This window comes from Anolis carolinensis, unplaced genomic scaffold, assembly GCF_035594765.1.
Source record: "Anolis carolinensis isolate JA03-04 unplaced genomic scaffold, rAnoCar3.1.pri scaffold_7, whole genome shotgun sequence".
Taxonomy (NCBI): Eukaryota; Metazoa; Chordata; class Lepidosauria; order Squamata; family Dactyloidae; genus Anolis; species Anolis carolinensis.
This window is the reverse complement of record NW_026943818.1, coordinates 36,921,529-36,933,685: the sequence shown is the minus strand read 5'-3', so window position 1 is coordinate 36,933,685 and position 12,157 is coordinate 36,921,529. Positions and strand designations below refer to the sequence as shown.

At 39.5% G+C, this 12,157-nt stretch overlaps 2 protein-coding genes across 5 annotated transcripts in view; both read right to left on the bottom strand.

Annotated features, from left to right (window-relative positions):
• dpp9 (dipeptidyl peptidase 9) overlaps window positions 1-12,157 on the bottom strand; it is a 39,291-nt gene that overhangs the window by 25,455 nt on the left and 1,679 nt on the right. For 2 of the 3 annotated variants that reach the window (XM_062959054.1, XM_062959055.1), the window contains exons 3-7: window positions 10,468-10,724; window positions 8,942-9,053; window positions 8,624-8,819; window positions 6,030-6,198; window positions 5,823-5,936 (exon numbers count right to left, since the gene is read on the bottom strand). In XM_062959054.1, coding sequence (XP_062815124.1) covers window positions 5,823-5,936; window positions 6,030-6,198; window positions 8,624-8,819; window positions 8,942-9,053; window positions 10,468-10,724 — 848 coding nt within the window. Of the gene's footprint in view, window positions 1-5,822; window positions 5,937-6,029; window positions 6,199-8,623; window positions 8,820-8,940; window positions 9,054-10,467; window positions 10,725-12,157 lie in introns of all 3 variants that reach the window. The other variant, XM_062959056.1, reaches the window with a different exon arrangement.
• On the bottom strand, window positions 6,217-8,617 carry LOC134292998 (uncharacterized). Of its 2 annotated transcripts, none has more exons than XM_062959059.1 (2): window positions 7,747-8,617; window positions 6,217-7,710 (listed from the first exon to the last, which is right to left on the bottom strand). In XM_062959059.1, the coding sequence occupies exons 1-2, from the start codon at window positions 8,370-8,372 to the stop codon at window positions 7,653-7,655; spliced, it is 684 nt and encodes a 227-aa protein (XP_062815129.1). In that variant the 5' UTR covers window positions 8,373-8,617; the 3' UTR covers window positions 6,217-7,652. The 2 variants fall into 2 exon arrangements, with proteins under 2 accessions (XP_062815129.1, XP_062815130.1); XM_062959060.1 differs by having other exon boundaries at window positions 6,217-7,926; window positions 7,963-8,617.

Genomic DNA, 12,157 nt, shown 5'->3' with positions numbered 1-12,157 from the left:
ACTTTTACAACCTCTCCTTTTTTAATCCATGTTTTAATTAGTTTTTGTCATTTATTTTTATTGGGTAATGTTTAAATTTTTATAATTGTGCATGTCTCTTGTCTATTGTTGTGTTTTATATTGCTATTGTTTTTATTCAGGCTTGGCCCCATGTAAGCCGCACTGAGTCCCCTTTGGGGAGATAGAGGCGGGGTATAAAAATAAAGTTGTTGTTATTATTATATTATATTATAATATATTAATAAAATATAATTATAAAAATAATATATAATATAATATATATTATAATATAATTCTAATACATAGTATTACTGTATATTATCATTATATAATAGTACTATCACATAACATTACCATAATAGAATAGTACTATCTCATATCACCATTATATAATAGCACTATTGCATAATATGACCATAATATAAGAGTACTATCATATATCATTATATCATAGTACTAGGGCATAATAACATTATATAATATTACTAATACAATATATTACCTTTATATAATATTACCGTTGCACAGATAACCAAACTAGTAGTAATAATAATAATCTATTCTGTTGCTAAATTGCTCTTACATTACTATCACATAACATTACCATAATAGAATAGTACTATATCCTACCATTATATAATAGTACTATTACACAAAATGACCATTATATAACAGTAATATCATATATCATTATAGTAGAGTACTGTAGCATAATACAGTATTATTAAATAAAATTACGAATACTGTACAATATATTACCTTCATATATTACCATTGCACAGGTACGCAAGCTAGTAATAATAATAATAATAATAATAATAATAATAATAATAATAATAATGTACAGTATATTACCTTTAAATAATATAACTGTTGTACAGGTATCCAAGCTAGTAGTAGTAGTAGTAGTAGTAGCAGTAGTAATAATAATAATAATGTACAATATATTGCGTTTATATATTACCGTTGCACAGGTACACAAGCTAGTAATAATAATCATAGTAATACTGTACAATATATTACCTTTATATAATATTACCATTGCATACGTACCCAAGTTAATAATAATAATAATAATAATAATAATAATAATAATAATAATAATAACAATGTACAATATATTACCTTTAAATAATATAACTGTGGTACAGGTACCCAAGCTAGTAGTAGTGTAGTAGTAGCAGTAGTAATAATAATAATAATGTACAACATATTGCCTTTATATATTACCGTTGCACAGGTACACAAGCTAGTAATAATAATAATCATAATAATACTGTACAATATATTACCTTTATATAATATTACCATTGCATACGTACCCAAGTTAATAATAATAATAATAATAATAATAATAACAATGTACAATATATTACCTTTAAATAATATAACTGTTGTACAGGTACCCAAGCTAGTAGTAGTAGTAGTAGTAGCAGTAGTAATAATAATAATAATGTACAATATATTGCCTTTATATATTACCGTTGCACAGGTACACAAGCTAGTAATAATAATAATCATAATAATACTGTACAATATATTACCTTTATATAATATTACCATTGCACAGGTACCCAAGCTAATAATAATAATAATAATAATAATAATAATAATAATAATAATAATATACCCCCCCCCGCAGGTGCCACCTTGACGTGGGGGGGGGGGGGGGGCTTAGCTGCTCCAATGATGACTGAGGGCTGTGCTGGCGGTAGTGTAACTACCGGCAGGTCCAACCAAGCCAGAGAGGCCTCAGCTGAGGAGCAGAACTAAGAGCACCTAACCCATTAGCATTATGGAGAATCAAACCCTAACGAAGTCTATACTGGCTCGGTCGTCGCCCAGGATAAAAAGGACCGCGGTGGATGCTGCTGATTCTGGACATCCATCGACAAGTGGGCTACAGAATCATCAAAACCCAAATGAACAGTCACAGAAGCGGCAGAAATACACAATGCCAGAAAACTGCACAATTATGAAATGCTACTACAAATCTGAACCTCAAAGGCGTGGCTACCAAAAAAGGATGCATCAACTGTGGAAACAAGAGTACCCTGACTCACAGATAACAGAACCCCGACTGGCTGACCAACGAAGATTCATAATCAGAAACAAAGTGTTCATTGAAGTTGAACTCGAAGAAATCCAGAAAATTTGCAAAGTAGATTACCATCAGACCACAGCACAGACAGCAGCAGAGACTCCAGCAACACTTGGAATGGTGGAACAGATTGAACCAGAAGAAAGTGTGGCGCTTTTGCAAGAATTTGAAGAACCAGCACTTGAAACATCTGCTGAACCACCAGGAACCTTGACAGCAAGACAACAAGAGCTCAAGGATAAGATCATGGCTCATGCTGCAGCAAATGCAATAAGACAGCGGCTCCCAACTCTAAAAACAGTGCCCAAGAGACACCTGGCGCCTCTCATGAAAGATGTGAATGCAGCACTCTCCACTGTCCAAATAACATCAATTGAACGAACAAACCAGTTTGCCTACAGTGCAGCAGTGATAGTAACAGAAGAACTTGGGCTCCTACAACCAAGGCAGCCCCAAAGAAAATCGACTGGAAAACCAAAGTGGAAGGTCAGGCTAGAGTTGAAAATCAAGAAACTTAGATCAGATGCAAGTAACCTGAAAAATATGAAAGAGAGGAAACTGAAGAATGACAAAATCAAGCAATACCTGATCCGAAAGTACTGGCTGAACACCAGAAAAATTGAAGAAGCTTTGGAAATTGTGAAAGAACAAATTACAGCAACAGCCAGAAAAATTGAAAGGTATGAAGCCAGAATCATCCAGTACAGACAAAATCAACTGTTTCAATCAGACCAAAGACGGTTCTACCAGAGCCTGAACCAAACAACAGACACAGTAACCATAAAGCCAGAGAAAACTGCAACAACGAAGTTCTGGAAAGAACTTTGGGAAAATAATAAAAACTACAACAAAAACGCTGGGTGGATAAAGGAGTTTGAAGGAAAATTCTCACAGAACAAAATGGAACAGATGGAAATAACAACTGAAATGATCAGCAAACGAGTGCAAAAAGTCAAGAACTGGACATCGCCTGGTAGTGATCAACTTCATGGATTTTGGCTCAAACATCTGATTAGTTTACATGGAAAAATGGCCCAACAATTCAATGAGATGCTGCAGAAAGGAAGTATCAGTGAATGGCTAACAACTGGAAGAACATACCTGATACAAAAGGATCCAGCAAAAGGAGCAGCACCAGGAAACTACAGGCCAATAACGTGTCTGCCCACTATGTTTAAACTACTGACTGGCATCATAGCTGACAGAATTCAAGACTATCTTGAAGAAAAAAGCATCTTGCCAGATGAACAGAAAGGCAACAAACGGAAAAGCAGGGGCACAAAAGACCAGTTATTGATTGACAAAATGATTCTGGAGAACTGTAAGAGCCGAAAAGCTAATCTTCACATGACGTGGATTGACTACAAAAAGGCCTTTGACTCACTCCCAAACTGCTGGATCATCAAGTGCCTGGACGCCATCGGGATTTGTAAAACCGTTGGCACCTTCATTGAAAACATGATGGCGCACTGGAAAATTGAACTGTTTGTTGGAAATGAAAGCTATGGACTTGTCAACATCAGGAGAGGAATTTTCCAGGAAGACTCGTTGTCCCCTCTGCTTTTCATTATCGCCATGATCCCTCTGTCAACAATCTTACAAAAAACAAATCTCGGCTATCAAACATCTAAGAATTCTCACAAAATTTCACATTTGATGTACATGGATGACCTGAAGCTATATGGGAAAACGGAAACTGAAATCCAGTCTCTGACCAACACTGTCCGAATTTTTAGCACTGATATCAGCATGGAGTTTGGTTTGGACAAATGTTCGACAGTGGCATTGAAGAAGGGAAAAATCATTGAAAGTGAGGGCATAAATATGCCCAATGGCCAAACAATAAAGTGTCACCAGCCAGAGGCCTATAAATATCTGGGCATACTACAGCTGGACAACATCAAGCATGAACATGTGAAAACTGTGGTCAGTAAAGAATACACACAAAGGGTCAGAAAAATTCTCAAAAGCAAGCTCAATGGAGGCAACACCATTAAAGCCATAAACACCTGGGCCATACCTGTCATAAGATATACTGCTGGCATTATAAATTGGACACAGGTGGAACTGGACAATTTGGACAGAAAAACAAGAAAACTCATGACCATTCATCATTCCCTGCACCCTCGCAGTGATGTTGACCGGCTATATCTGCCTAGAAGATCAGGGGGCAGAGGACTCTTACAAGTAAAACAAGCAGTCAAAGAAGAAGAACATGCCCTGGCAGAAGATGTACAGCAAAGTGAAGAATCTGCTTTGATTGAAGTCAAAAATCAGAAACTCCTCAAAACACAGCAGACAAAAAACCAGTACAAGAAAACCGCACTACAAACTAGAGCTGACAGCTGGCACAACAAAACACTGCATGGAAATTTCCTTGACAAAATTGAAGGAAAAGCTGATAAGGAGAAGACCTGGCTCTGGCTCACGAATGGGACCCTGAAGAAGGAGACAGAAGGCCTGAACCTTGCAGCCCAGGAGCAAGACATCAGGACAAAGGCAATTATTATTAATAATAATAATAATAGAAGACCTGGCTCTGGCTCACGAATGGGACCCTGAAGAAGGAGACAGAAGGCATGATCCTTGCAGCCCAGGAGCAAGACATCAGGACAAAGGCAATTATTATTATTAATAATAATAATAATAGAAGACCTGGCTCTGGCTCACGAATGGGACCCTGAAGAAGGAGACAGAAGGCCTGATCCTTGCAGCCCAGGAGCAAGCCATCAGAACAAATGCAATTAAGGCCAAGATTGAAAAATCAGCTGATGACCCAAAATGCAGACTGTGCAAGGAAACCGACGAAACCATTGATCATATCCTCAGCTGCTGTAAGAAAATTGCACAGACAGACTACAAACAGAGGCACAACTACGTGGCCCAAATGATTCATTGGAACTTATGCCTCAAGTACCACTTCCCAGCAGCAAAGAACTAGTGGGATCACAAACCTGCAAAAGTATTGGAAAATGAGCACGCAAAGATACTGTGGGACTTCCGAATCCAGACTGACAAAGTTCTGGAACACAACACACCAGACATCACAGTTGTGGAAAAGAACAAGGTTTGGATCATTGATGTTGCCATCCCAGGTGACAGTCGCATAGATGAAAAACAACAGGAAAAACTCAGCCGCTATCAGGACCTCAAGATGGAACTTCAAAGACTCTGGCAGAAACCAGTGCAGGTGGTCCCGGTGGTGATGGGCACACTGGGTGCCGTGCCAAGAGATCTCAGCCGGCATTTGGAAACAATAGACATTGACAAAATTGCGATCTGCCAACTGCAAAAGGCCACCCTACTGGGATCTGCACACATCATCCGAAAATACATCACACAGTCCTAGACACTTGGGAAGTGTTTGACTTGTGGTTTTGCGAAACGAAATCCAGCATATCTATCTTGTTTGCTGTGCCATACAACGTCGTTGTGTTGATAATAATATACAATAGATTACCTTAATGTAATATTACCATTGCACAGGTACCCAAGCTAGTAGTAATAATAATAATAATAATAATAATAATAATAATAATAATAACAACAATAATAACAATAATAATCTATTCTGTTGCTAAACTGCTCTTACAGCCAGAAGGGTCTTCCGAATGATTACGTGGGACCTCTGAAAGTCTGAATCCATCCACCTTGAGTACAAACAAGGCAGGGCCTTCTCATTGGTGGCACCTGACCTCGAATACCTGTCCCGAAGACTCACCTTCTTGGGAAGCCGTGGGACACCACCAGTACCCTGTAAACCGGTCAAACTCTTCCTGGATGACAAAGGTGGCCACGCCAGCCGATTTGGGGTCGTCGAGGACGCTGGACAACCCTTTAGAAGAAGAGAATAAGGAGGGGGAGTTACGGCTAGGAAACAGAAGAAAGACTCCCCACTTGGCATCTGGACCCTCCGTTGCGTCTTTACCTTTCTGGCAAAACGTCATCCGCCGCTCCTCCCGGGTCTCGATATTTGCCACCCAAAGGTCGTTGTTGTTGATGAAGGCAAAGAATGAGGGGTCCGCCGGGCAGATCTTGGGATCCATCCGGGGGCCGGAGCACTGTGTCTTGATCTCCAGCGGCTTCATGGGGGAGACCTGCCCAATAGAAGAGTGTAATGAAGTATGCATTTTTGGTTTACAGATGTTATGTTTAATTGTGTGTTTGTGTTTTAAAAGGGTAAGTATTGCAGTTATTGCATCTCAGCATGCCATGGAGAAGTAGGCGGAGCCAACTGCCGTTTTGTTGAAAAAGTGCAGAGTTTTAAAAAAGGGATTCAGTCTGTGCTCTGATGAGGCACAGGGAAGATTGATCCTAGGTTGAGGGGATCAGGGAGACTCAATTTTTGAGTCGGTTTAAAATAAGTTTGGTGACTTATTTAATGTAGTCTGTGTCCTGGTAAGGAACAGAGAATCTGTGATCGTATATCACAGGGTGGCTACGGTTTAAAAGTAGCAGAGGAAGAAGTTCTAACTACAGTAGAGTCTCACTTATCCAACATAAACAGGCTGGCAGAACGTTGGATAAGTGAATATGTTGGATAATAAGGAGAGATTAAGGAAAAGTCTATTAAACATCAAATTACATAATGATTTTACAAAATAAGCACCAAAACATCATGTTTAACAACAAATTTGACAGAAAAAGTAGTTCAATACGCAGTAATGCTACATAGTAATTACTGTATGTACTAATTTAGTACAAAAATATCACGATGTATTGAAAACATTGACTACAAAAATGTGTTGGATAATCCAGAACTTTGGATAAGCGAGTGTTGGATAAGTGAGACTCTACTGTACTTTGAGTAAAGGAAGTGACACTTTAGAGAGTTTGACTTATCTCATTCTAGTATTGTAACTGTTAATAAAAATACCTCCCAGTAGTGGTTACAACAACATTGTAACCACTAAGCTCTGTGCCTGAATAAACTTGTTATTGTTCTTCCAACATCTAAGCCTCTCTCGCATATATTATAAACCAAGTTACGCTACCATCTAAAGTGAATAAGAAGAAAGAAAAAAAAGTAAAAGGTCTCCTCTCAGAGTCTTTGGTGGTTGTATCTTTACAAATTGGTGGCAGCTGTTATTAGCTTCCTTACACAAGGCTATAAATAATAAACATTATAAAGAGAACATTAGGCATAAAGCAAGGTTCCATCAATACAAGACAAAGTCCCATTAACTTGAATACACAAAGCTGCAAGGTAATCTGGGAAAGCAAGAGATTGCTTCTTGACTCCAAATGAGACGTTGCTTTTGACAAAGGTTTGTCTCTCAGCACAACCTTTAATAATCCCTGCATAGCATGAATGCATTTCTTTGGCCTCGGACCTCTCTCTTGTTTGCTATCCTGACACTCCGGTGGACCCGGAATTCCAAACAGCCAGCTAGATCCAGAGATTCCGTTTCATCAAAGCCAGACAGCTTGTTAGTAGGAGCCTGTGTCTGCATGTTATCTAGCTGGAAGCTGTCTTCCCTTTGCACCTGAATAGCTTCAGTATCATCTCCACCATTCCCTTCCGTGGGAATGCTTCCTTGCTCCTCATCTCTCACAACAGGGGCACTCTGAACCTGAATCCCATAATTCCCATCCGAGTCATCTTGAACCTGTATCCCATAATTCCCATCTGAGTCATCTCGAACCTGAATCCCATAATTCCCATCCGAGTCATCTTGAACCTGAATCCCATAATTCCCATCCGAGTCATCTTGAACCTGAATCCCATAATTCCCATCCGAGTCATCTTGAACCTGAATCCCATAATTCCTATCCGAGTCATCTTGAACCTGAATCCCATAATTCCCATCCGAGTCATCTTGAACCTGTATCCCATAATTCCCATCTGAGTCATCTCGAACCTGAATCCCATAATTCCCATCCGAGTCATCTTGAACCTGAATCCCATAATTCCCATCCGAGTCATCTTGAACCTGAATCCCATAATTCCCATCCGAGTCATCTTGAACCTGAATCCCATAATTCCCATCCGAGTCATCTTGAACCTGAATCCCATAATTCCTATCCGAGTCATCTTGAACCTGAATCCCATAATTCCCATCCGAGTCATCTTGAACCTGAATCCCATAATTCCCATCCGAGTCATCTTGAACCTGAATCCCATAATTCCTATCCGAGTCATCTTGAACCTAAATCCCATAATTCCCATCCGAGTCATCTTGAACCTGAATCCCATAATTCCCATCCGAGTCATCTTGAATCTGAATCCCATCATCTTGAACATCTGGAACCTGAATCCCACAATCCCCATCAGAGTCACTCTGTGACTCCAACTGAGTCACAACACCGAGAGTGTCACAAAGTCGCACATAACAGGGCGGACAGTCCGACACTCAAACTACTACAGGATGGGCGGAATTACGAGCTCTGAGGCAGGGCTGAGCTTCTATCCCTGTCTTGAGGTGCCTACTCTCTGACAACCCGATGATTCTATGACTACGTCCAAGGCCTTGCTGGTGTCGAGAGAGGCTCCACCCTCACTCCCTACCCGCACTCACTCACCATGAAGCCGTTCTTGCCTCCGTCCCGGCAGTGGAAGAGGCTGTTGCTGGCCTGGAAGAGGAAGAGGCCGCTCTCGCTGTGGAAGTCGTAGGAGGTGATGCCGAAGACGCCCAGCCGCTTCCGCTCCCGCAGCAGCTCCTCCTCCCTGGAGTACATCCCGTGGTGGGGGGTGGCCTGGCGGGGGGCAGCGGGAGCCAACGGGGGAAAGGGACGGGGAGTGAGGCGTGAGTTGCGCATCGGCCTTGCTCTCCCGCCCTACAAAGCGGGACCGGGATCTCGATCCCACGCCAGGAATCCCGCCCCAGGACCTCGCTCACCTGGAAGTGGTCCAGCATCTGCTTCCACGACAACAAGAGCAGGGCTTCCTTCCGTACCTTTTTGGGGATCTCGGAGTAGAGGAGGGAGTTCTCTCTACTGCCATATGGCATTCCTATTGAAGAAGCAAAAAATAAGCAAATATTTTTAGGGGAAACACAATTATTGTATTATAATATACTGTATATACTTGAGTATAAGCCTAGTTTTTCAGCCCTCTTTTTAAGACTGAAAAAGCCCTCCTTGGCTTATACTCGGGTGAGGGTCCTGGTTGGCTTATATTTGGGTCAGCTTATATTCGAGAATATATGGTATATTTATTATTTTTCTCTATTATTATTGGTATTATTACATTTATTATTTTTCTCTATTACTTGATACTATTACATTTATTTTACTCTATTATTATTATTAATAATAATAATAATACATTTATTATTTCACACTGATCTTATTATTATTGCATTTATTATTTTACTCTATTTATTATTACATGTACAGTAGAGTCTCACTTATCCAACACTCGTTTATCCAACGTTCTGGATTATCCAACACATTTTTGTAGTCAATGTTTTAAATATATTGTGATATTTTGGTGCTAAATTAGTAAATAAAGTAATTACTACATAGCATTATTGCGTATTGAACTACTTTTTTTGTAAAATTTGTTGTATAACAAATTTGTTGTGATGTTTTGGTGCTTAATTTGTAAAATCATAACCTAATTTGATGTTTAATAGGCTTTTCCTTAACGCCTCCTTATTATCCAACATATTCGCTTATCCAACATTCTGCCGGCCCATTTATGTTGGATAAGTGAGAATCTACTGTATTATATTCCTGTATTTATCATTATTATTATTACATGTATTATTTTACTCTATTATTATTAAAAAGATACATAAGCACATTTACATTGAAGAAGATGAGAACAATGATTGGATCCGAGTTGGACAGTCTTATCTTAAATTTGAGCTTATGTAAATATTCAAAAACATTTAACCTACCAATGCCTCAATTAATGTAATTTTATTGGTATCTATTTTTATTTCTGAAATTTACCACTCTCGGCTTATACTGGAGTCAATGTTTTCCCAGGTTTTTTGTGGTAAAATTAGTTGCCTTGGCTTATATTTGGGTCAGCTTATACTCGAGTATATACAGCAGTTGTTTCATTTCCGGGGCGGCGGCGTGGTAAGCAATTTTGGGGGTTTTCTGTTATTTGGACGTTTTTCTAGGTTTTTTTATTGAATGACATAGGTTGGATGACTATGTCTTTTGTGACCAATTTTGGTGCAATTTGGTTCAGTGGTTTTGTTGTTTACTCCATGGAAAAAACACACATTACATTTTTATATATATAGATATACATACATATGCGTAATTAATAGTTGTATCATTATTACAACTCCCAGCATTTCTCATCCTTGGCTAATCTGATTCGGGATGCTGGGAGTGACAACCACTGGAAGGCTACACTATTATTACGACAGTAAATGAGATGAAAATGAGATGCAAAAGCGGCTCACCGAGGTAATAGAGTCGGTGGGAGTGCGGGCTGGCCTCCTCGGTTTTCCGGACAAACTGGAAGTCGTGGGGCGCCTTGTTGACGATCATCCCGGTGTACTTGCGGCTGCCGTGGATGATGTCCCGCAGCCCTTCCCAGGAATGCTTCTCCACCTGGAAGCGGCTGGCCGCTGGGTCCTCCATCTCCACCGCCTCAGTGCCTTCCGGGAGCGCCTCCACCGCCGTCATCCCGGGCCGGGCGCCTGAACCGCTCAAGGGACTGGGAGAGAAGGGAGCACAAATTATTTATTTATTTATTTATTTGCTACATTTATACCCTGCCCTCTCCCACCCCGAAGGGGACTCAGAGTGGCTTACAAGTTATATTTACATACAATATATTATATCATTAGCGTAGCACAACAATAGCATTATATATTACTATATTGCACTATACCACTATACCATAATATTATTAGTAATACAGTATTACATTTAATATATACATTATATATACTAAAGTAGTCCCTTATACATATTAAATGTCTAAGGGACTATGAACGATTGAGGTTCTTTCAGGCAGGGGGAATCTTTTTATCCCACCCACTGCCCCAAATTTGTAAAGAACTAATAATGACAGCCACCAATTTGGAAAGATGCAATCACCAAAGACTCAGGGAGGAGACCTTTTCCTGTGTTTTTCCTTTCTTCTTCTTATTCACTTTAGATGGTAGCGTAACTTGGTTTAGAATATATGTGACAGAGGCTTAGATGTTGGAAGAACAATAACAAGTTTATTCAGGCACAAAGCTTAGTGGTTACAATGTTGTTTCTCACATAGAGGTATTCTTATTAACAGTTACAATGCTAGAATGAGATGAATCAACTCTCTAAAGTATCACTTTTTTTACTTAAAGTAGTTAAAACCTATTCCTCTGCTCCTTTCGAACTGTTACTTCAATGGATCTCTATGAGTCCAGCTGGGATTGGTTCCCAAAGTCTGAAACCCGGACTTCAAACCACAATCACCCCTGTGATATACTATCACAGATTCTGTGTGCCTTACCAGGTCACAGACTACATTAAATAAGTCACCAAACTTATTCAAAACCGACTCAAAATGAACGATCGAGTCTCCTTGATCCCATCAACCTGGAATCAATCTTCCCTGTGCCTCATCAGAGCACAGACTGACTCTCTTTTTTAAACTCTGCATTTCTTCAACTAAACGGCAGTTGGCTCCGCGTATTTCTCCATGGCAACCAGCCTCTGAGTGCTGAGATGCAATAACTGTAATACTTACCCTTTTAAAACATAAACCCACAATTAAACATAACATCTGTAAACCAAAATTCATACTTCATTACAAAATGTAATATAGTAGAATCTCACTTGTCCAACATAAATGGGCCGACAGAATGTTGGATAAGCGAAAATGTTGGATAATAAAGAGGGATTAAGGAAAAGCCTATTAAACATCAAATTACGCTATGGTTCAAATTAAGAACCAAAACATCATGTTTTACAACAAATTGACAGAAAAAGCAGTTCAGTACATGGCAATGTTTTGTAGTAATTACTGTATTTACAAATTTAGCACCAAAACATCGCATTGTATTGAGAACATTGACTACAAAAACACTGACTACTAAAAGGCAGACTGCATTGGATAATACAGAACGTTGGATAAGCGAAGGCTGGATAAGCGAGACT